Genomic DNA, 24412 nt, shown 5'->3' with positions numbered 1-24412 from the left:
CGCGCCCTGGGCCAAAGGCAGGCGCCAAACCGCTGCGCCACCCAGGGATCCCGGAAATCTCTTTAAAAGGAAGATTCTGTCTATGTGCGCTGCAGATTTCCTCTCTATTACCCGACAAAAAAGATAGTATTTATGAAGTATAGTGAACTATATGGTTTATATATTATCTTACTGAATTCTTTAGCTCAGTGGCTCTCTACACTGTCACCACACAAGCAGTCATTTTCCCCTTCGCCTCAAATTCACCCAACTTGCGTGTTTTGCCTCAGGACCTTTGCACTTGCTGTCCTGCTCATTCTTTAGTTTTCAGGTCAAATAATTTCTCTTTGAAAATGTTCTTCTCACTTCTAGAACATTAACATTGCTTTCCAACCTTACCGTTTGTCTCTCTCCGTTCTATAGCCCTGTTTCTTTTCTTTTTTAAAATTTTCTTTATTCCCGATTTTACCAGCTGATTCCATTCCGTTGGTTTCTTTCTTTGCTTATTTTCTGTTTTTCTTTCTTTATTGGAAGTGAGTTTTGTGAAAGCAAAAATCGAGGCTGCCTTGTTTTCCACTGAATCCCTAGTCTAGAATGGTTCTTGGGTCATATCAGATACTCCATAAACACAGAATGAGTGACTGATGATTGGATGAACACACTCTCTGATTAAAAAAACCCAGAAGAGGGGGAGAAAATCCAAGGAAGAAGAGGGATTTCTACTCACCTGTACCACACCTGTACAGGAATCCAAAAAGATGCAGCCTTTGGGTTCTTTGGATATTTTTTCATCTTTGTAAAAATTCATGATGTAGGAGTTATCTGGCAACTGAGTCAGCTGGAAGTAGCGCTTTTTGAAGGACTGAATAAAGGAAAAGATACACAGAGGTCGTTCACATTGCGGTGTGCTATCACAGAAATTAGAATTTTTCTAATTCCTTCCAGAACACTCCATTCCCAGGGCACTGTTCTAGAGAAGAGCATCCTCCCTTCTCATAAACTATGACATGAAACATCAGCTCAATGCAAATGACTCTCCTCTGTGCTCTGACCGAAGGAGGGGGTGTCAAGAAAGCTGGCAGAAACAAAGATGAGTCTCGATGTCTCCTTACCCGAACAGTAACGGTATTGTTCACGGTGCTGTTAAAATTCCCCTTGTAGAGCCAGCCAGACTTGAAAACTCCAGTTCCTCCCGCTCCCCCACCGCCCTTGGAGGACGAGTGGGAGGTGGTATCCTGTAGAAAAGGCATCACTGGCATGACAGCAATCTTTTGTGCATCCCAGATCTTAGACACAGCACTTGAAAATGAACCTCCTCTTTCTCTCATTGACTCATCTTAAACCATCATGTTCAATTTCAAAACAAACTGTGGCTCATTGTAGCTCAAAGCCCTAACACAAGCAGCTACTGCGGCTTTTACGTAAAACTGGTCAGAATGTGAACTGCTCTAGTGTAAGGAACTAATTCTCCTCCTCCCATTTTCAACATTTCGTTTTCAACAATTTACTTACTTCATCCTTATCAGCGTCTTCATGGTCAACCTCAAAGGAATGTGAGGGAAGTTTCTCTGGTTTGTATTCTGCTCTGGTGTTAAGAACAAACAAACACAAACAAACAAAAAAACAATTTCTGATTTGTCCTTTGAGACATGGCTTTCGTTTTCCACAGTTCCCTAGGTAACAACTCTTGTCTTTTTAAATAAAAATGATGTAATCTTGTGAGGGGCCTACTTCCTCTGGACGTGCTAACTTTCCCCTACACTGCTACATCTTATCGCTCGCAAATGAATCTCTATCTTAAACCATGGAGCTGCTCACTATACAGATTTACACATGCCTTCTTGAAGGACACGAGGGCAAGCACAATCTTTTTAAAGGTTTGGTGGCTTTTATTTTCCTTCGTCCACATTCTGCAATGGAATATGAAGTAGTGATGTTTTCGTTTCCGATTTGCCTTTGTCTCACATGCCTTTAAGGGTACCAGATGGCCATTGAAAAACTATGTTCCTAGAACCCATCTGTGCTCTGGCCACTAGGTTGCGCTGCTCTCCTAACTGTGGCCTCCCCCAAAGTCCACCCCAACCCGATTTCCTGGCATTGTGCTCCCTTGGTGCATTGCTATGGTAGCACTGGAAAGCTGAGCAGCCCACAGGAGCAAGAGTGTGCACCTGATACTATAAATGGTAAAACAGGACAAAACAAACGTCCTTGTCTAGATTTTATTTCATAACTCGCGGCTGAAGGAAGGTGATCAACAGCATCCAAGGTTCAGGCAGTCCTGGACACCTAGCAAGGAAATCCTACATGTAGAATTTGCATGGAATATTTATATTTTCTTTAAGATGATCTGTATTGTGTAGAAGCAACCTCAGAATCTGACTTTTGAGAAAAAAAAAAGCCCAAGGGCACTCATTCAGTTACTCCTATCCCAAATCTTTTCCTATGTTGATGGTATTCCAGATAGGAAGGGGCATGACCAAGGACTCTTTATACTTAAACATGCATAAAATTACCAGACTGCATCACATAGGGGTTCAATGCATTCAAATGGGTTCAAAATATTTCTTTACTTTCCCTCTGAAAGGCCTGGTAATGCCCATTTCCGGTTCACAGCAGGGCAAGTTGGAGCAAAGAAAGAACACTGACCTCACCCTTAAAATGGAAAAGCCTGGGATCAGAGTCACATTCTCTCTACGTGATAAGAGTATTTTTTTTCAACTGTGATAAAATATACATAACAGGAAAATAATGATATTAACCATGTTTAAGTATCCAGTTCAGTGGCATTAAGTACATTCACATTATTGTGCAACTATCACCGCAGTCTATTTCTAGACCTTTCTCATTCCCAAAATGACACTGTCCCCATTACACAATAGTTCTGCATCTCCCCTTTCCCCCGCCCCTGGTAACTACTGTTCTGCTTTCTGCCTCTATGTATTTGACTATTCTGGGTTACCTCATGCAAGTGGAATCATGCCATATGTGTCATTTTCTGTCTGTCTTATTTCAGTTATTGTACAATGTCTTCAAGGTTCATTCATGTTGTGGCATGTATCAGGATTTCGTTCTTTTTTAGGGCTAAATAGTATTCCATTGTAGTCTAAAAAGAGTTCATGCCCTCAAAGTAGTTGCCACGAAGGGATCCCTAGAGTCTACAAATTACAACTCTCTCCCTGTAGATGCCAGACATATGTCTGTTCTGATGCTTACCTGAATCTGCTGTGTGTGTATCTGTCTTACCCTTCACTAGATTACTTCTCTTTTTTTTATTTTAAAGGTTTTTTTTTTTTTAATTTGTTTCAGAGAAGGGGGAAAAGGGGCAGAGGGAAAGGGAGAGGGAATCTCAAGCAGTCCATGCTAAGTGTGGAGCTAGAAGCGGGGGTCAATCTCACAACGCTGAGATCAGGTCCTGAGACAAGACCAAGAGCCTGATGCTCAACTGACTGTGCCTCTCAGTCTGGCCAGATGACATGTCTCTTAAAGGCAGGGCCTCCAATGGAGTTCCGTCTCCACCTCCCCCAGCTTTGTATTTTCCTACTGTTAGAGATGCTCTATATGCATTTGCTGATTGCAGCAATGATAGGCAAGGTGAACAAGGAGATCACAGAAGTGAAAGAATACAAAATGGTAGAATTTAAAGCTGTTTTTGAAAGGCATTTTGGTGATGCTAAAACACATTTTTTGACAATCAACATCCTAAGAGAGACCTCCAGTATGTTAAACAGGTTTTTTATTTTATTTTATTTACTTTATTTATTCATGATAGACACACAGAAAGAGAGAGAGAGAGAGAGAGAGAGAGAGAGAGAGAGAGGCAGAGACACAGGCAGAGGGAGAAGCAGGCTCCATGCAGGGAGCCCGATGTGGGACTCGATCCCGGGACCCCAGGATCATGCCCTTGGCCAAAGGCAGGCGCCAAACCACTGAGCAACCCCTAAACAGTTTTTTTAAAATGACCTTATTACTATTGTGAATTTGTTTTATAAATTCAAATTCAGGTAAGTTACTTGCCACTGAAATCAATAACTAAGAAAAATAAAGCTATTCTGGGGTACACAGTAGTTAATATTGGATGATATCTGGGATCTCACTTCAGCCCTATTCCCTATTAATCCATTTTGTTTTGGTTGTGTGGTCTTGATATGAAATCCAAAGACCCACAGGTAAGTAGTTGTAAATGGTAATGGGCTTATTTAAAAGCCAGAGGCTTGAAAGAAGGGTGTTAGGAAATGTGTTATTTTAAGATTGTCTCCTCCATAGGTTCTGGCACATGGTAAGCATGGAATAAACATTTGTGCATTGATGTATATGAATTTGCTCGAATGGGTACGCATTATTCCAAATTCCAGAAACATTTTCATAAATACATAATACAACCTTCTTCACCCATGACTTACCTGCAAGTTCAAAGAAGTTCAAAAATCTCTACGAAGATAGAACGTTTGTAGTGAAGTCTAAATATGTACTAAGAAGCACACTGCTTTTTATTAAATTATGCATGTGTGTAATCAGACATTTGTACACAAATCCTAGAACTCCAGTCTAGTCTAGTCTCGCTGTTGTATTGAGAAGAAAATGAAATCTGTAACAGCTACTCACATAAACACACAGTGCAAGAGGTGCGATGAGAAGTCTTATTTTTTTTAAACATTTTTTTTTATTTATTTATGATAGTCACAGAGGGGGGGGGGGGCAGAGACACAGGCAGAGGGAGAAGCAGGCTCCATGCACCAGGAGCCTGATGTGGGATTCGATCCTGGGTCTCCAGGATCGCGCCCTGGGCCAAAGGCAGGCGCCAAACTGCTGCGCCACCCAGGGATCCCAAGAAGTCTTATTTCCAAAATGCTACTTCTTGTATGTAGGATAAGTTAATCCAAACCATCTTTAATAAGTGTGTTAAATAAGACTGAAGCCATTGTTCTCTTCCAAAGGATCCTGGGGTACCTGTACCCTTTTCTCCTTCTTACACAGCCTTATAGATACTTAAGCATATCTGTGCCCATTGCCCTTAATGTTAACTTGCTCTGCCTCTTTGGGTTAGGGTCATGTTTATGCAAAAGCTGAGCCAGTAGCAGATGACAGTGCTATTTTAGGACTGCTGGGAAATTTTTCCTGTCCTACCCAAAATACCCCTTTTCTCTTTAACAAACATCTTGACATTCCTGAAGTAGGAGTAGACCTTTTCACCTTTCCATTTGATTGGCAAAAGCCCCTAAACACAACCCTCTGCTCTCTTCCTCATCCCATAAAACGCAACACGTTGCCTGAGATTCAGAGGCAGATTCCTACGGCTGATTTCAGAGCAATGACTCCAAGTATTTTGTCTGCAGAGAAGGGAACGTGAGTGTTCCAAAATTCTTAAAACGATGGCGAGGCAGTAAAGGGAGTATTAATAAAACATCCCAAGTGAAAGATAGAGGAATGTGTATGGAAAAACTGAGGGAGAGGCAGCAGAGACAAACTTGAAGATGTCCTTGTGAACATCTGGTTCAGGGGTGTTCCTATGCTATATGCTAATTATTTCCTGTTAGTGCCTTTCACCTTGACACTATTCTATCCCTTTCTGAACTTCTTATTCTATTCTCTTCTGCCAACGGGACTTACTCTTTCTTACAAAACACCAATCTGGCAGGCATCTGTTCTTGGAAACTATGGCTCACAATTGTGGCCATGCTCCTCAGTGATTGATAGATCTATTTATTTATCTAAATATCTCACCTTTTCTTTATCCATTCATCCATTGATGGACATTTAGATTATTTCCATGTCTTGGCTATTGTAAATAATGCTTCAGTGAACACAGGGGTGCACATATCTTTTCGAATTTGCATTTTATTTTCTTTGGATAAATACCCAGAAGTCGAGTTGCTAGGCCATACGGTAGTTCTATTTTTAAATTTTTGAGGGTGCAATTTTAGTGGCTGCACCAGTTTGTACTCCCACCAATAGTTCATGAGGGTTCCCCTCTTGACATGTCCTCATTACAACTTATTTTTGTCTTTTTGATACTAGCCTCTGTAATAGGTGTGAGGTGATACCTCACTGCGGCTTTGATCTGTATTTTCCTGATGAATATTTGTATTTCCCAATGATAAGTACTTTTCATGTACTCGTTGGCCACTGCCTGTCTTCCTTGGAAAAACGTCTATTCAGATCCTCTGCTCGTTTTTAAATTGGATTGTTTTATTTATTTTTTTGCTATTGAGTTGTATGCCTTGGTTGTATATTGCCTTGTTTGGATATTAACCTCTTATCAGATATATGATTTGCAGATATTTTCTTCATTCACTGGGTTACCTTTTCATTACATTGATGGATTTCCTTTGCCATGCAGAAGCTTTTGAGTTAGATGTAGTTCCACATGTTTATTTTTGTTTGAATGCAGTTGGATCCAAAAAAATCATTGCCAAGACAGTTGTCAAGGAGCTTCTCTCCTATGTTTCCTTCCAGGAGTTTTATGGTTTCAGGTATAACAGTCAAGTCTTTAATCCATTTTGAGTTAACTTTTGTGGATAGTGTACGATAGGGTCAGGTTCCAAGCTTTTGTACATGTCTGCCCAGTTTTCCCAACACCATTTGTTGAAGAGACTGTCCTTTCCCTGCAGTATATTCTTGGCTCCTCTGACATCATAACTTTTTATCATTCTTGTCTCCTGGGAATCCCAAGTTCAGTGCTGATTTTTATTGTGAAGGCTTACATTTTACACTCTAGCCTGAAATGATGTTTCTCTTCAGTATCTTTCTATGAACAGACACTTAAAAAAAAAATGAGGTTCTTAAGAGTTAATAATAACACAATTTCAAAGTTAAGAATAAGAATTAGGGAGATAAACACGCACTCCTCTTTTCAGTCTACCATAATTGCACATTTTTATTTTGGAGCCTCAGCAACCCTTAAAAAGAAATGATCAGTTTAAATTGGTAGCAGACATAGGAGAATTCTTCTAATCCAGGAGGGATGAACATGATTTACTTCTTTTTTTTTTTTTTTTTTTTTTTTTTTTTTTTTTTTTTAAATTCTTTACTTATTTATGATAGTCACACAGAGAGAGAGAGAGAGAGAGGCAGAGACACAGGCAGAGGGAGAAGCAGGCTCCATGCACCGGGAGCCCGACGTGGGATTCGATCCTGAGTCTCCAGGATCACGCCCCGGGCCAAAGGCAGGCGCCAAACCGCTGCGCCACCCAGGGATCCCATGATTTACTTCTAATAGCCTCTGAAGGCCAGGGAAATTATCTGTTTCCGCTACTGACCTAAATATGTGTAGTCTTTAATGGGGAGTGCTTAGCTTGGTACATCATTTCAAAAATAATTTTTCTCTTCAGTGTTAACGGTCTTCATTAGTTCAGGGGATGTGTGAGAATTATATTCTAGAACTTCTGATTTTCACTCTGAATACACATAGTTCATTAAAATCTCCTACTTTGTGGCAGAGTTACTCTTCCCCTTCTTGGTATCAACTTCCTTTAGTTAATTAAGGGAAATTCTCAACAATATTTTGGTTACCTTAATCTTGCTTCTCGTGCATTTTTTCTCATGCTCCATGAGAATTCTAATTCAAGGATGACATCCAGGCCCTGTTCTCACTGTTTCCATACCATGAAGGCGAAAGCTTTCATTTATTTATTTTGCTTGGTGGCATCATGGACATAAAGAAAGGTGTGTGGGGAGAAAGCCACTAAAGATTTCAACAGACCTGATGTCAGCAGGAAAGCACATACTTGGAAGGGCAGTTAAATGTCTCTTTCTACAGTATCTCACTTCCCATGAGGTCTTCCAACCGCTGGGACACAGCTTCCACACCGTAACCGCTTCTCAGAACAGTTTTTTTAGAAAGAGGAAGTCTCAACGTTAAAAAATGCTTTGTTTTTCATTTGTGCCTACAAACAGTGTGACTACTGCACGGACATCCCAAATATAGCAATTACTCATGAAAGCCCAGCATGCAGTGGGACCTTGCCAACACGAAGTTACAGGAGGCTATCTATCAGGAGTGACCTGGATTTAAAAGGACGTTCAGCGATTTGGTAAAAGTGAATGTTCACTGGTTTGCAAAAAAAGTTTGCTGTTTTGGGTGAACGTTGTTTTGCTCTTTACTTTGTAATGCAACTGAAAAATAAATGGCCTCTTTTCCCTCCACCCCTCCCTCCTCCTCCTCCTCCTCCTCCTCCTCCTCCTCCTCCTCCTCCTCCTCCTCCTCCTCCTCCTCCTCCTTCTTCTTCTTCTTCTTCTTCTTCTTCTTCTTCTTCTTCTTCTTCTATACCCACTGCTACAATCCCATTCTCCTTAGAGTAGTTCAAGTGATCTTTTAAAGAAGGAAACGGGATCACATCACACTGTAGGTTAAAATTTCCTCAGGCTTCTGTGGTGGTGAGAATAAATCCAAGCTCTTTTCTGGGGCCCACTAGGCCCCTTGTCTCCTTCTCTGATTTCAGCTTACAGCTCTTCAAACCCTCAATTCCAGCTTCATTCTGCTCAAGAGACCACACTGGTTCCCAAGTCAGGGCATCTGCTCTTGCTCCTTCCCCTGGGAAATCCTTTCTGAAGATCATGGTGCTGGTAGCTACTGTTCCTGCAGATGGAGCTCAGATGGCACCTTCTCTGAGCTATTCCATAGCTCCTTCCAATTCTACTTTTGAGAGCTGAGAGCAGCCCTTTCAAGTATCTGAGTCTGGAACAGTTGTTTCTGGGGGCTCAGGATATCTGGGCCAATCGTGCCCAAATCTAAACCACATCTCCACTAAAAAGTTAGATGTGATGTGTATCTTCTCAACATCATTGCTTGAGGAAAGTGTTACTGACAACTTCACTTTTGATTGTCATAAATATTTTTTTCTGGGTTATTTGCATCATTTTAGTTGGATGACCCAATGCATTAGAAGATTCCAATTCATTGCAGTTGTTTGAATTTGAGCCACTCCAATCCCACCCAAAAGTGATGTATTTCAAAATTTGTATTCATTTAGTTTACTTATCCACTAAGTAATTATTGCACACTGACCATGGGCCAGGCATTCTCCTAGCCTGCAGGGGATTCTGCAAGAATAAGTCCCTGTCCTTTGGGGGTTTTGCTTTACTGGGAGACACAGACACTGAATAAATGACTACTGTAGTTCAGGTAGGAGGCCAGGGGAGCTTGTCTGTGAAGGTGACATTTGAATGGGCGCAGAATAAAGACATCCTCTCCTAAACACTTTATTTCCCCACAGTCCACACACACAAAAAAATAGCTGTTTATTTTTCCCTTTTTGCTGTTCTTAAACATATATCACTTCTGTAGAAGTTGTTTATTTTCATGACTTTTGATATCACGGTGTGAAAAAACATGAAACCAGTGGCAAATCTGAATGCTAAACACAGAATATAGTCAGAAAAATGTTTTGGTCCAAACTGTTCTTTTTCTAGCCTTGTTATATCTGATATTGAAATGACAACTCACAAAAGGATGATATAATGATACTTTAAGACTTTGTTCAAAAATTAAATAAGAATAATTTACACCTCACAATCGATTCTGTGCGTATACAAGAAAATGTACGTTGTTGAACAAAATGTTCTATCATGACTCTTATTTTTAAATTTTGTAAAATATACCACGACACTAGCTTAACATACATGTATTTGTAAACAATGGTAGAACTTAAACAGAGAACATATTTTATACATGGAAAAACCCAAGGGGTACTCTTGATAGGTTCTTACCGGGGTAACTGTCGGATGTCTCCAGAATATTGTTCATATTTGTAGTTTACCACATACCATTGGGAACTATAAAATTTACAAGCCTGGAATTAAAAAAAAAAAGATGATTAAAAATTATCATTAAAAAATCAGCTGTCCTGGCAAAAAGCTAATACAGTTATCATCTCTGGGGTAGTGTTAAGGTGGCTATGTTAGCAATTTTAACATAGGTTAGGGGCTTGCTCCTTATAATCATTTCACATTTTCTAATGAAATGGAAATCTAACCTTTCCCAGACTCTTGGAGGAGGAACTATTTAACATACTTATTCTATTTTACACCATCGAAGAAAGCCTAACTTAATCACCCAATGAATCATACCAGATACGTTGCTAACCTCAAGTACTGTCATTTTTCTGCTTTCCTTAGCAACCTTCCATTATTTAACAGTTCTTAGTGGTAGAAGATATTATTATTTCTATGTAATCTTTTCATTGTAATTTTTTCTGCTCATTCTTGTGTCAGTAACTTATCTTTTTTTCCTCCCTATGTCAGCTGTGTTGATTTGAAATCAGATTTTTCAGTTTTACCTCAATGCCTTCTCAAGGCCAGCCTTATCCATGATTACTCATTGATTTTTATAAATATATATGAATAAAAGATGAACAAAAACTTGGTATGTAGTGACTGATTTTTCAGTATTTATTGATGGCAAATATTTCCCAAACAGCTATCATGCACCTAGCAATCAATGTACTGATGGAGTGGTAATGGGAGTTTCACTCAGGACCCTGCGATCATGACCTGAGCCTAAACCAAGAGTTGGATCCTTAATCCACTGAGCCACCCAGGCGCCCCTCAATAGGTGGCTTTTAAAGATTCATTTTCATTCTAAAATTACATGAACCTGGGGATTGAGCAGCTGACATGAAGATTATAAGGAAGTCTTGTCTTCTCTAGTGGAGATAATGAGGAGCAATAAGCTTACTGCAAAGAGAGAAATAAAGAACCGTGGTTGTTGGGAATCGGGAAGGGGACAGGCAAGGATATCTGCATGTGAAGCATCACTGGGGGTGTGCAAATGCCACAAGCAAGAAAAGCACTAGCCCTGTTTTGCAGAAACATGAAGTGTAGGAGGGAACCATTCCGAGGTTGCTGCAGAAAGGTTGATGGAGAGCAGTGGGTGTGGGCACGGGTCTTAAGATGCAGGGAGAGGTAGGGTGAGGAGAGACTAGGTGAGTGTCCTCAGCCGCTCTGGACTTCTCTGGCCTTGAACTTGCTCCGTGCCGTGACTTTATTTGTTCAGGGGAGCACCCACGCACAAACTGGAGACAGAAGCTAAACAAGGCGTGAGCCTGGGACCAAGACAAGAGTAGGAGGATGTTGGCAGAGAGGAGTGGTGAAAAACAGCAACAGGACCGACAGACGTGGATACCAGCAAAGGGAATTTGGGAGATCAGGATGGATGGAGAAGGGGAACGGGAACAAAACTGAATCTTTGGCTAAAGTCAAACTACTTAACTTGCGATTCCTGAGCCAATTCTTTAAATCACATGTTTCTGGAAGTAAGAGGACAACTAAGCCCTGATATGCTCCTTGGCTAAAAAGTTCTATCTTCATTTTAGATAAAGATGCCAAGGATTCAGACACGGAGTATGGGCCACGGCATCCCAAGGTCACAAGGACAGAACGTTCACGATCACAGTTCTTTCTCTTCTCACTGCCCTTTCTCTATACCTGGCAATAGCTCTCAAATGCAATGAAATATATTTAAAAATGAAAAACAAAACCAAAAAAATCTACTTTCTTTTTGCATTTCCCTTTTCCCTCTTGTTCTGGAACTAACCCCTAATACTGACTTCCAACATGGCTTTTGGTCAAATTATTTCATTTATTAGGATCTCAGATTTAGCTAGTTAACAACCAGAATATTAGACTAGATTGAGAAGTCTCTGTCTCATAATCTCTATCTCTAAATTCCCTAATCTGGAGGTTAATGGGACAAAGATGCACTGATTTACTTTATTTTTACCCTTTCTTGCCACCCACAGTATTGATGTTTAGCCATGATACACAGGTACACTTCACGTGTAGTTCACATGATATTCACAGTATGCCACAGGCTTACTCCATCTGAGATATGTACATCCTGAATTCCACTGACCCAAAATGAATGTGGAACTTTCTTATATCACTACAGTCTAGCAAAGAAGTACTTCTTTTCTAGTTTGGAGTGGCATGTACTTGTCAGATACCACACCACTAGGTGCTGTACCAAGGGTTTTAATAAGAATTCTATGAAATTTTATTTCTATTTTATAAATCATAGAGCACAGAGAGGCTCAGATCTTTGCCAAAGGTCCTACACGTGATAGGAGTAGGACTTCAAATTGCATTTGTCTGACTCTAGAAGTCCATCAGCTAATTTATGAATTGTTTGATGATTTCAGACTTCTTTTTTTCTTTTAGGCACATTTGGACCATCATTCCAAATGTTTGTATGGCATTTCTGCTTCTGTCCTGGAGTCAGACAGACCTGGTTTTGAATTTTAGTGTTAATGGTGAGATTTCAATTAAGTAACTTAGTATCTCTAAATTTCTTTATCTGTCTAAATAACACCAACTTCATAAGAATCTAATAAGACACTCCCTATAAAGCAACTACCATAGGGTATGTACTTAATAAACACTTGCTTTAAAAATCAGTTTTCTCAGCATGTTTGACTCGATGTATAATCCACAGTCACAATAGTTGATAATAACAACTAGTTTTTCTTGACGCACGAAGTAGAGTTTTGGAGAGATATATTAGCTCTGATTATCAAAGAGTTCTGCTTTAATCAAATTCCTTCTGAATTTATTTGCTATGTTTCATGTATGGTGGTGGGTAGATGAGGATTAGGGGTAGAACAGATGACCCTTAAAAATACATCTAAATCTGTGGTTTCTTGGATTCTGAGAAAGCCAGTGCATTTTACAAACACATAAATGTTTCTGCTACATAGCAATGGCATTTTGGAAATGTTACGCATAGAAAATTATTCTCTCTTCTTTGTTCCTGCCCACACAGTCACTCTCATTAAGAGCTATTTTAATTATGACTACAACGCCTCTTTGTCCAAAAATGAAGCTGAAAGGGCCTGTTGCAAATTCAAAGTCACAGGCTACAACTCTGCTTGTTACGGTAAGGCAGTGGTTCCATTCCCCCCTTAACTATCTAGCCCACAACACAGCTTTCAAGATCCCAGCTCCTCACCCTTGGAGGCTGTCACCATCTACTTCAAAGGTGAAGACTATGAATATCCAGCAAAAGTTTGCTGAGCTGGTGAATTTTTTTCACATGGCAATGCCTGGATTCACATTTTATTAATTTATTGTTTGCTTGTTCAGCTTTTATGCTTCCTATCTCTGCTGTTATGCATTTTGACACAAAAAAGCTGAGCAAGGTCAACATGCTCAAAGGCTTTTATACCATTAGGATGATGCTTCCTAAATGGCAACCTGTTCATTAATTATTAGGGATTGTTATTTAAAATGCAGATTCTTGGGTCCCACACGAGAGCAACTAAATCAGAAATTTCTATGGGGGCCCCCAAATCTATCATTCCACTAGAGGGGTAATGTGGTCCTTGTGCTGTTTTCCCCAGGAACTGACAGCATCAGGGTCCCAACTTCATACAGTCAACTCTGGTAATTGAGGTCACCCTCCAGTTGAAAGAGCAGGGGCATATTGACTGTAGGATGGGGTTTTTATTTAGAGTAGGTATTCAATATTTATTTGAATGAGTGTATTTCCTATATCTTTTTTCTGTTAGACATAACATAACACTATGAAACTTCTAAAAATCTACATACTGGGGCACCTGGGTGGCTTAGTGGTTGAGTGTCTACCTTTGGCTCAGGTTGTGATCTTGGGATCCTGGGATCAAATGCCACATCAGGTTCCCTGCAGGGAGTGTGCTTCTCCCTTTGCCTCTCTCTGCCTCTCTCTGTGTCTCTCATGAATAAATAAATAAAATCTCTAAAAAAATATCTAAATACTTTAGAAAAGATTGGGCAATTGTAAAGGGCACCTTAAAATACCAAAAGGAAAATATTTCATTTTTTTCCCTTTCCTCTTCTCTTTAGAGAATCATCAGAATCCATTCAAATCAGGTTACTTACCTCAAATAGCAATTTGGGTTTGGCAATGTAATTTGTCCATCTCTTAAAAGGGCTGATGATTAGATTCTGGCTACAGAGTAATAAGCAGGTAATAAATGGCTCTTCAGATGCAAAATTCTTTTTCTTTCTGGCTATAGAGGTTGATTTAATTACATCACTAGTTTCTTGCCAGAAAGATGTATGCAACCACAAAAGGTGTTCATTTTGACCCTTAGTCACCACTGGGATGAATTCTGTATTTGTAAAATGATGGTGGTAATTCCACATTCATGGCAGTCTTTATTAAGTTTAGAAGTAATTACGCGTATTATATAAATGTTGAAAATGTAGCATCATAAAATTAAGTGAATTTAGGCAAATTATGTATTGAAAGGGTAGCTGGGTAATTTATTGTCTACACCGAGACACTACAAAATGACAGAAGAGGTTACTGGCCAGGCCAACAGGTAGAACATGAGACTCTTCTTGCAACCAGGACATGTGGTCACTCAATATGTTGATATTTTAGAGAAAAAGAGAAAAGGCACTAAACCTATTTTTTCTTTAATGGGGTCACATCTATGTATTCCTTTAAAATGAAATAATTATTTTTTGCGGTATAAAAATAAGTTGAATACAATGAGTTTTACCACTTATACTACAGTCCTGGTAAAGAAGGAAAAATGTTTGGACAAAATAAACAAAGTAAATATAGATATGACTCAGTTTCAGAAATCATTGTACAAGCCAAATAATAATGGATTTGGGGTCTGAGTTTTTAAAATATCATTTGATGTTAGACAGTTATTATGTATATAAATATGCATGTATGATATAAAAGAGAATGTCCTATCAAATGCCAGCCATAAATGAGAATCATTTTTCAACTACTTTGTTACTTTGAATTATAGAGCAGCCTAAATTGGTATTTAAATTGGAAACAAATCAAAATATTTGGGTTTTTTTTGTTTGTTTGTTTTTTTAAACTGTGTTGTATGAAGGCAGTTGAATAAACTGTAAAATTAGACTTTCATAAATCACACCTGTGCCTGACCCGGGAACATACATTCTAATTTACCAGCTATATCTCACAAGTAATTTGTCAAGACATGAATAATGGATAGTACTAAAACCCTTTCAAACTAATATTATGATCGAAATCATTCTTTTTAGGGAAGGCATAAAATCTGGGTTGTAATTCAATGTGATTGAAATTTGTAGGTTCAAACTTAAACTGGGTTCTTGTTTAACATTTTTATATGCGAGGGTTTCAGACTTGTACTTCTGTGTTTTTATTCACTTACCACCACACATGGTAGGATGATTTTTACTGTAGAGAAGAAGAGGCCACTTTAGAACTGGGACAGTTTTCCATATTTGGAAGCAAGACCGTTATTCTAGGGATTTTGGTGATGAGACAATAAGACAATAAATTTCTTCAAGGTTGTTAATGTGGAACTCAAAACTATTTTGTTTTCACCAGGGTGTTCTATATACATTTTATCCTAATGCCACTTACAAAATAAATGCATTTGACTTTATCTTAATCAACTTTTGTACGTGTACTATCTTTAGTGTTATACGTATAGTGTAAAAAATAAAATGGGTGATCTATTTTGTTCTGGCCATGATAGAAACAAAATTATTATACATAAATAAGATCAGGTCCAATATAGGATGATAATAGAGTTTGATCTCATTTTTCCGTTGCTTGAAGTCACAAAATAAATGTATCTTAACTTATACATTCACTTTTAAAAAGTAACACACAAAATGAAAAGTCCTGTAACCTCCAACAAAGCATTATCGGTGAATTAAGAGCCCCATTTTTCAAAACAGAAACAAAATTTTTTCTATTCACACTAATTTTGTTAAGAAAGGATTATGGTTTTTCTTTTTAATCTGGAGGGAGTTTTTTAGTTACATTTTCCTCAATAATTTTCAGTAATTTAAACTGTGCGTGTAGCCCTAATGTGTATCTAAGGAATTGGTTCTATGGTGAGGAAAGCCATGCTTCTGTGTGAAGGTAATGAATGTATTAGAATCATTCTTTTGCTGCCCAATAAATGATTCAGAATCAGAAAATGTCATTCATCTTCACTTAATTTATATATGCAAAAAAAGCACCCCAAATAATTTATTAAAACACTTATTCTTATTTCTGGGTAAGTTTGAATGCACATTATTCTACATATGAGATTCAAACAATGTGTGTAAAGTACAAAGCCATTTTAACTACAAGAAAGGTTTCTTTATCAATGCACATAATATGCAGTTCAAAATTAAACATGAAACACATAAAATTATTTTAACCATAAAGTGAAAAATGGAATTCCTTTTTGTGCAAGAGGATACATTTCATTCTAGTTAGATATGTTTCTTTTGGTTAACAAAAGAGGGCAGCAAGAAATACATCTTAAATCATAGTCAATCTTCCTCTCCTCATAATTTTCTTTGCTATGTTTGGGATCCAAATTGATTAATATCTCCTTTACTTCTCAACATGATGCAGCTTCTATCTTGAATATTTATTTATTTATTTTTAAGATTTTATTTATTTATTCATGAGAGGCAGAGACAGAGGCAGAGGGAGGAACAGGCTTCTCACAGGCAGCCCAATGTGGGACTCGATCCTGGAATCCTGGGATCACCCTGAGCCAAAGACAGATGCTCAACCGCTGAGTCACCCAGGTGTCCCAATCTCAAATATTTATAATTTTCTCTTGAATTAGTTGAATGCTATCTATCTGTGTCCAAATTGTGGAAGAGGAAAAAGAGGCAGAGGAAAAAAAAAACTTTTTTAATATTATACTCATTTGATCATATTATTTTTTATGTTTACCAAATTTTCCTTAACAAATTAAGCAATATTTTAGTATACACTGTAACAGCCTACTGAATTATTTTTAACTTTGGTATGCATGGAATATTTTCACTGAAGGGTTCCAGTAATTTTTTTTTAAAGATTTTATCTGTTTATTCATAGAGACACACACAGAAAGAGAGGCAGAGACACAGGCAGAGGGAGAAGCAGGCTCCATGCAGGGAGCCTGATGTGGGACTCGATCCCGGATCCCTGGGATCAGGCCTTGGACTGAAGGCAGCGCTAAATCACTGAGCCACCTGGGCTGCCAGAGTTCCAATAATTTTATTGGATTTACTGTCAAAGTGCTTTGTAGATAAAGAGACCACAATACACTAACACATTGTTTGATAAGATAACACATCTTTTCAGGGTTTAACCTACTGTAATCAGGTTGTGTTCATACCCTTTGAAGATGTTCTATCACAGAATTGTCAATGAAAGCTACCCTACCACCCAGCTATTGTACTACTAGGTATTTACCCCAAAGATATGAATGCAGTTATCCGAAGGGGCACCTGCACCGCAATGCTTACAGCAGCAATGTCCACAATAGCTAAACTATGGAAAGAGCCCAGATATCCATCGACAGATGAATGGATAAAGGAAGATGTGGTACACACACACACACACACACACACACACACAGACACACACGTACACATACAATGGAATACTACTCAGCCATTAAAAAGAGATCTTGCCATTTGCAACAATGTGGTTGGAACTAGAGGGTATTATGCTAAGCAAAAGAAGTCAGTCAGAGAAAGGCAATTATCATATGATCTCACTCATATGTGGAATTTAAGAAGCAAAACAGAGGATCACAGGGGAAGGGTGGGAAAAATAAAATAAGACAAAATCAGAGAGGGAGATAAACCATGAGAGACTCTTAAGTCTAGGAAACAAACTGAGGGTTGCTGGAGGGTAAGTGGTGGGGTTAGAGGTAACTGGGTAATGGACATTAAGGAGGGCACATGATGTGGTGAGCACTGGGTACGTAGGCAACTGATGAATCACTGACCTCTACCTCTGAAACTAATAATATACTATATGTTAATTAACTGAATTTCAATAAAATAAGATAATTTAAAAAAAAGAACTGCCAATGGGGGATCCCTGGGTGGCTCAGCGGTTTGGCACCTGCTTTGGCCCAGGGTGTGATCCTGGAATCCCAGGATCGAGTCCCATGTCGGGCTCCTGGCATGGAGCCTGCTTCTCCCTCCTCCTGTGTCTCTGCCTCTCTCTCTCTCTCTCTCTCTCTCTCTCTCTCTCTGTGTCTATCATAAATAATAAATAAATTTTTTTTTTTTTTAAAAAAAGAACTGCCAATGACTCTGATGACCAAATCCAGTGGGCCCTTCCTTATGTGATACTTCTTCGGCATTTTATACCATTAACTAATGCTTGCTATGGACTCTTTAATTCTGAAAAAAACAATTTCTTCTTGTTTTCTTCATCTCCCTGTTCACTCCATCTCCCAAGCAGGGCCCTCTTTACCAGTTCCTTAAGTGGGAGTTCAGCCCAAGGACTTTCCCCTCAGCTCCAGCCAAGTCCCCATGACATTTCTGGCAAACTCTTCCAGGCTCAAAGCTTCTACTTTCAAATCCAGAGCAACTGCCCACCTCTTCCTCTTGCACTGGGACCTGCCTATTTATCTCCTTCTTGGGCATCTGTCTCTATATGCATGTTGACCAGTGACATTATTTTATTTGCTACATTCATCCCTACTTGAACAATCTTTACTTTCTTCTGGGCATCTTATCTCAATTACTGGCCTATCTAGCTAATAGCCCAACACAGATATGTGGGAGTAACAGCCACCATACCTCTCCCTTTATTTCTGTTCAGTCACCAACTTCTGTCAGTCCCATTTCTTTAATGGCCTTTACTATCATTACTAACACACTGCCATATGTTAGTGTAGGGCCTTAACACCGCTGGGCTACTGAAATAAATAGTCTTCCATCTCTTGAAGTTCTCTTCAGTTTTACTCATTCCCCCATACAAGCAAACCAATCCATTCTCTGGTCTGTTTTTTTTTAAAGGATTTTATTTATTTTTTCATGAGACACAGAGAGACGCAGAGACAGGTAGAAGGAGAAGCAGGCTCCCTGCAGTGAGCCTGATGCAGGACTCGATCCCAGGACCCTGGGATCATGATCTGAGCCAAAGGCAGATGTTCAACCACTAAACCACCCAGGTGTACCTCTCTGGCCTGCTTTTAGCTAATTTTTTCTAATATGTGAACCTGACCTCATTTCTCTATTTTACCGTAACACTCCAAGGATACTCGTCAGATTGCACTGTAAAAATCTGATCACAGGTCTGGTATTTCTTGCCTGAAGGCGAGCTCCTTGAAGGTGTGAGGACAATGTTTTATCTATTTGGTGACAACCACTTAGTAAGTGCTATGTTGTTGAAAAATAAACCCAGTCCAATCTCTCATGCAGTGGACAGGTCCTTCACTGCATACACTTTGCATGTGATCCATAGTAACAGTATAAATCAGTGGGAGAAGAATTTTCTACGTGAAGAATTTAACCCTTTGTAAAGACAGGGTAATCAGCTTCACCCAACTGAACTGAGTAGGAGTTTCTGTGTATATCCAAAGGAGTAGCTTGTTTAAGCCACTGAGTTCATTTTTCCTCCTTGGATGAGAGAAAAAAAAATCCAATAATTAGGTAAGGGGTTGAGAGGAGAAATTTAAGGGCTGGAAAAAAGTGCTACTCTGAACTTCATGAGCACTGTTATTTACTACAAATTTTGAAATTAACCTTGTGTATACTTGCATTTTGCTGCATGAGGATAAATCCATAGAACAACCATATGTGGGTGTTTCTGGGATCATGTCCTAGTATTCCAAGAGGTTTACCCTCTGGACAAAGATAGACACTTTTGATAAGTAATGGTAAGAGGTTTGTCCATGAAAAGAAAGAAAAGAAAATTTCTTTGATCTTTTGGGAGCTTTAATGCTCCTTTTCTCTTCAACCCATCTGCCTTAATGAAAATCATATCAGGTTTTACCTAATAGATTGTTTTACTTGAGTTGTCCCTTCTCCCTAGTTTCTGATGATCTCATTCCCTCAGATTCACATCAGCATTTCTCAAAGATGGTTTTCAAGAGACTTGGGGGAAAATGGACAGAATTTCTCCATGGTCAAACAAACATGGTAAATACCGCATGTCATATTCCTTTCTAAAGTAGTCTTCATGGATATTGTGTGTGTGTGTGTGTATGTATGTGTGTGTGTTCTGTGGACATCCTGCTGACTCAGCTTTCTGCAAAACATTCTGTGCCTATGTGAAATTCGTGTCTACTCTCATCTTAACCATTTGTTCTGCTAGTTTTTAATGTGGATTTTCTACCAAAGCCTAAGGATTTCCACATTTATTGTCTGCTTTAAGTCTGATATTTATTTCCTATTCAGTCTTGGGTCTTATATATTTTTTTCCTAGAGAATGCCACTATTTCTGGTCTAGAACCTGCTTAAAATCTAAACTTTTCCTTGTCCCAACACCTAATACTGTCTGGATGAAGACAGTATATAATCCGTGTGTGTGTGTGTGTGTGTGTGTGTGTGCCCGTGCGTGAGTGTGTGCATGTGTGTATTTATATGTAGAAGTAACTGTAGGGGTGCCTGGTGATGGTTCATTCGGTTAAGCATCCAACTCTTTTTTTTTATTTATTTTTTTAAGCATCCAACTCTTGATCTCAGCTCAGCTCTTGATTTCGGGTTGGGAGTTCAAGCCCCACACTGGGCTCCACATTGGGCACGGAGCCTACTTTTATTTTTTTATTTTTTAAATTTTTATTTATTTATGATAGTCACAGAGAGAGAGAGAGAGAGGCAGAGACACAGGCAGAGGGAGAAGCAGGCTCCATGCACCGGGAGCCCGACGTGGGATTCGATCCTGGGTCTCCAGGATCGCGCCCTGGGCCAAAGGCAGGCGCTAAACCGCTGCGCCACCCAGGGATCCCGGAGCCTACTTTTATTAAAAAAGTAAATGTAGGCATAGATAGTCTGCTTCTACTCTTATTTATTCTTTCAATTTTACTTTTTTCAAAAATTTAATTTTTGCTTCTGTTCTTCTAACATTTCCATAACTCTTAACATCACCAAGTGTTTTATGTCTTGATGAAAGTGAGGTTTGGATTCTTGAATTCATGATTTACCCCTTGCTTCATCATTATTCTATTCCTGCAGCAGATGGGTTTCCAGAAATTGCAGAGGGCTTTGTTGGCAGAGTAACTTGCTATACTTTAGTACTTTGTCAGTATTTCTCTCAGCTAGTCAGCTGAAGTGGTCCCTAGACCCTTGCTGCCTGTTGGGCCACTGTATCATTCTCAATTCTCTGTTTTCATCTTCTTTGTTAAGAGAGACCAAACTGGGAGCTTAGTTTTAATTAGTGTTCTGAGCTTCTGGCTTTATATTATTCTTTTGTGTATATTAAAATGAAAACTTTACTATAGAAGTTTTGCTTAAGAAGTCTGCATCCTGTTTATAGATTCCTTTAATTGCTTCCCAACCCCCAGTGGGAGGGGTAGTACTTGTTTTATCACGGAAGTGTTTGATTTTTTTTTTCTGGTTGTAGATGTTGATTTTAAACCACTTATGAGAATCAGATAAAGACACTGTTCCCCAGTTGTTATATTCCAACTGTTTTCATATCATTGTTATATTTATTTTTAGAAACACAGTCTTGGAATTATTAATATGCTTATTTGAAGATAAAGAAACTGAGGCAGAAAAGTTAAACATATATCAAAAGGAAGGACATATTCCATGATAAACAGTGGAAATATCCTCATCAGGTCTGGCTCTTAAATGTGTTTAAACACATTTCTCAAAGGGTTAGAGATAGTCAAGTTGGTAAGGGCATGGAGCATAGGGTTCAGAGAGATCAGGGCCTTAATTACGGCTCTGTGTAAAGTAGGACAAGTCAATCACTCAGAATCTGTTTTCTAGGCTGTAAAATGAGTAGTAAGATCTATCACACAGACGGTGCAAAATTATATGTATATGTACATGTTGCTCAACTATGGTTTGATGTTAATTTATCATAATTTTATGAAACGCTTTAATGGATATGAAATAAGCCTATACTCTGGTGTGGGGGAATATTAGACTTATATTGAATCGACAGGGAAGAGAATTAATAACAGATAAAACAGAAAAGGGACAGACTGTTCATTTTATTTAAACTCCTATTAAAAATATAAAGTCATTCCAGATTAAAAGAAGAAAAGAATGCTCACTGCCTTTCAAATAGAGCTGAGAATTGTCAAGGTAGTGAGAGATAATTCAAAATCAGTATTGAACTGGATGTGTTTAAATTAGATTCATGCCAGTTTGCTGCCTAGCAACCACAGAATTTGTCCTCACCACCCCGAGGGGAGCCACAGGGCACTTAGTGCAGAGAGGACCACAAAGGTTGCTTAGTGCAATAAAGCAGAGGCTGTAAGGAACGCATGTGTTTCTACAAAACATCAATGAATTCATTTCAGTGCTGGCTTAAACTGATTTCAAAAATCCAGCCAATGTTTCTCCAAGTGTGGGCCACTATTTGCATCAGAGTTACCTGGACAGAATGAGTGAGATTGTCAGGGAGGACACTGAGAAACTGAGTCCTTCCAGAGGGCAGCTGTAGTAGAGCACCATCTGGGCACTTAGCATCATGGTGAAGAGGCTAGAGGCCACTGTGGTTGGACGGTAGGGATGGGGAAGCTGGATCTGTTTATTTCCAAATGAGGATGCTGAACACTTGCTTTATGTCTCTATGAAAGCTTCCTCATCATTACAAGGTGCTGCTGCGGTAGCAACATTGGTTTATAATTACTGCAACTACAAGGGCTTAGAAGTGTAGCTGGCACAGAAAAAGTCGTCAATAAAGGTTAGCTGCTATTACCTATTGTGGTTAAGACTCCTTGCCAGCATAACTCTCTGGGATTGTTTCTCAGTCTTAACCCAGCTCTCTGGTGACTTCTTCCTTTTTATCTGCCGTCTCCAGGCTTCACTATTCATGTTCTATTATCATCACATGATATTTGTAACTGGGGTTTCTCTTCTTTCTATCCTATAAGTACAGGCATCCCTTTAGTCCCATCTTGAAAACCAAGCAAACTATAGCAGTTTCCACAGCTAGTGATACAGAAAAAGTATCAGGGAATAAAATAGTTTCTTCTCAGGCTTCCTCTTCTTTCTTTCCTTTTCCTTTTTCTCCTTTAGATCCAAGCAGCTGAGGAAAACATAATGTTTGTTCACGTCACCCAGACAAATGGCCTGTCCTGAAGCTTGTACCATAGAAGTTGGGCAGAAACCTGGGATGCACAGTAAAAGACATTGTATTTGACTTCTCCTTGGAGCAGTTCTTAGGAGGAAAGAGGAGCCAAGGAGGGAAGTGAGAAAAGCAGGAAAAATCCCAGGTTGCAAGCAGTTGAAAGGTAGGAACACAGGTAAAGGTGAGCAATTTTCACCCCAGGAGGAAGAGCAAGGCAAAGGCAAATTTTGTGGTCAACATGTTCTCCCCTGAAGTTGACATTCTCAGAAACTACAGAAATATGGCAGTCAACCTGGCCATCTGAAGTCATGGTGCAGAAGTTTATGAAAGCAACAACAAACTAACGGCTTCTAAGAACCCTAGAATATCTTTAGATGTTTCCAGAATTGTACTGGCCTTCTTTTAAGGTTATCCTTGCCCTGGAAAAGTAGCTACACTTTACACTTTGGGATCCAGAGATTGGGGGTGGAGTTTCTGAACTGGTCCTGAGATTTAGGATTTGAGGGGACTGGCCCCACCTCAAAGGCATGCCAGATAATAAAGCAAGCAAGTGTGAAGAGGCAAGGGCTGCAGCAGGCTGGCCACCAAATCCAAGGTCTCAAAGCTTCAGGTACCGAGGCCCCGGAAGACAGCTAAGAACCCCTGGTTCATGTGAGAGCAATGTATCACAACTAAAGCAGACTGCTGAAAGCCTGGAAATAGTATTTGTCTATTTGTCTAGTATTTGTAGTATTTGTCTTTCTACCCGATTCACACAGAAAGAGGTAAATACGGTCATGAAGTGAAAAGTCCCTGAAATTGTGGAAGTGTTTATTAATCCATAGTCGTTCTATTCCAAGTGATTATAAATGACTATATCAGATGAGCTTCTATGATATACAGACAAGCCCAGCAGGTAGAATCATAAAGCAAAATACAGAGGGGATTTTGATCATTCTGTAAGATATTTTTGTTATCAAAGTAAAATAATAATAATAGAAAAAGAATCTGATGTAGTCTTTAAGGCAACTAACTAATGACTCAGAGAATAAAGTTGGACTTTAACTTTTGGAGACAATTTTAGGAGAAAGTCTTGGGTTGCTTCCAATTCTGGCAGCATTTTAAGATATATTTTATTTTTTTTCCAAAACATTTTTAATTACATTTTAGATACACTTATAACACAAGAATACCAAACATCTCTCCTTTCCCTTTACAATCCCACACTTGTGACATCACCAATGTTATAAGTTTATTATACATTTTTAATACTTTTCTAGGCTTATATAAATAAGCCATATTTATGTATATACTTATGGGTTTTATACCTTCTAGATAACATATTATATATTATGCAACTTACATGTCTTTCTTGACAATTGTATCGTGGGCATCCAAGCTAATACATTTATGTATATGTAATTTTTATTGGTTATATACACATATAATTTTAAATATTTTATTTATTTATTTGAAAGAGAG

At 38.9% G+C, this 24412-nt stretch overlaps 1 protein-coding gene across 4 annotated transcripts in view; it reads right to left on the bottom strand.

Moving 5' to 3' along the window:
* DOCK10 (dedicator of cytokinesis 10) overlaps positions 1-24412 on the bottom strand; it is a 200373-nt gene that overhangs the window by 108816 nt on the left and 67145 nt on the right. For all 4 annotated transcript variants that reach the window (XM_055300086.1, XM_055300087.1, XM_055300088.1 and 1 more), the window contains exons 4-7: positions 9685-9767; positions 1492-1564; positions 1092-1214; positions 707-841 (exon numbers count right to left, since the gene is read on the bottom strand). In XM_055300086.1, the coding sequence (XP_055156061.1) occupies positions 707-841; positions 1092-1214; positions 1492-1564; positions 9685-9767 (414 nt within the window). The remainder of the gene's footprint in view (positions 1-706; positions 842-1091; positions 1215-1491; positions 1565-9684; positions 9768-24412) is intronic.

This window comes from Nyctereutes procyonoides, unplaced genomic scaffold (genome assembly GCF_905146905.1).
Source record: "Nyctereutes procyonoides isolate TBG_1078 unplaced genomic scaffold, NYPRO_anot_genome, whole genome shotgun sequence".
Lineage (NCBI taxonomy): Eukaryota > Metazoa > Chordata > Mammalia > Carnivora > Canidae > Nyctereutes > Nyctereutes procyonoides.
Note: the sequence above shows the minus strand (reverse complement) of the source record. Positions and strands in the feature narration are given on the sequence as shown.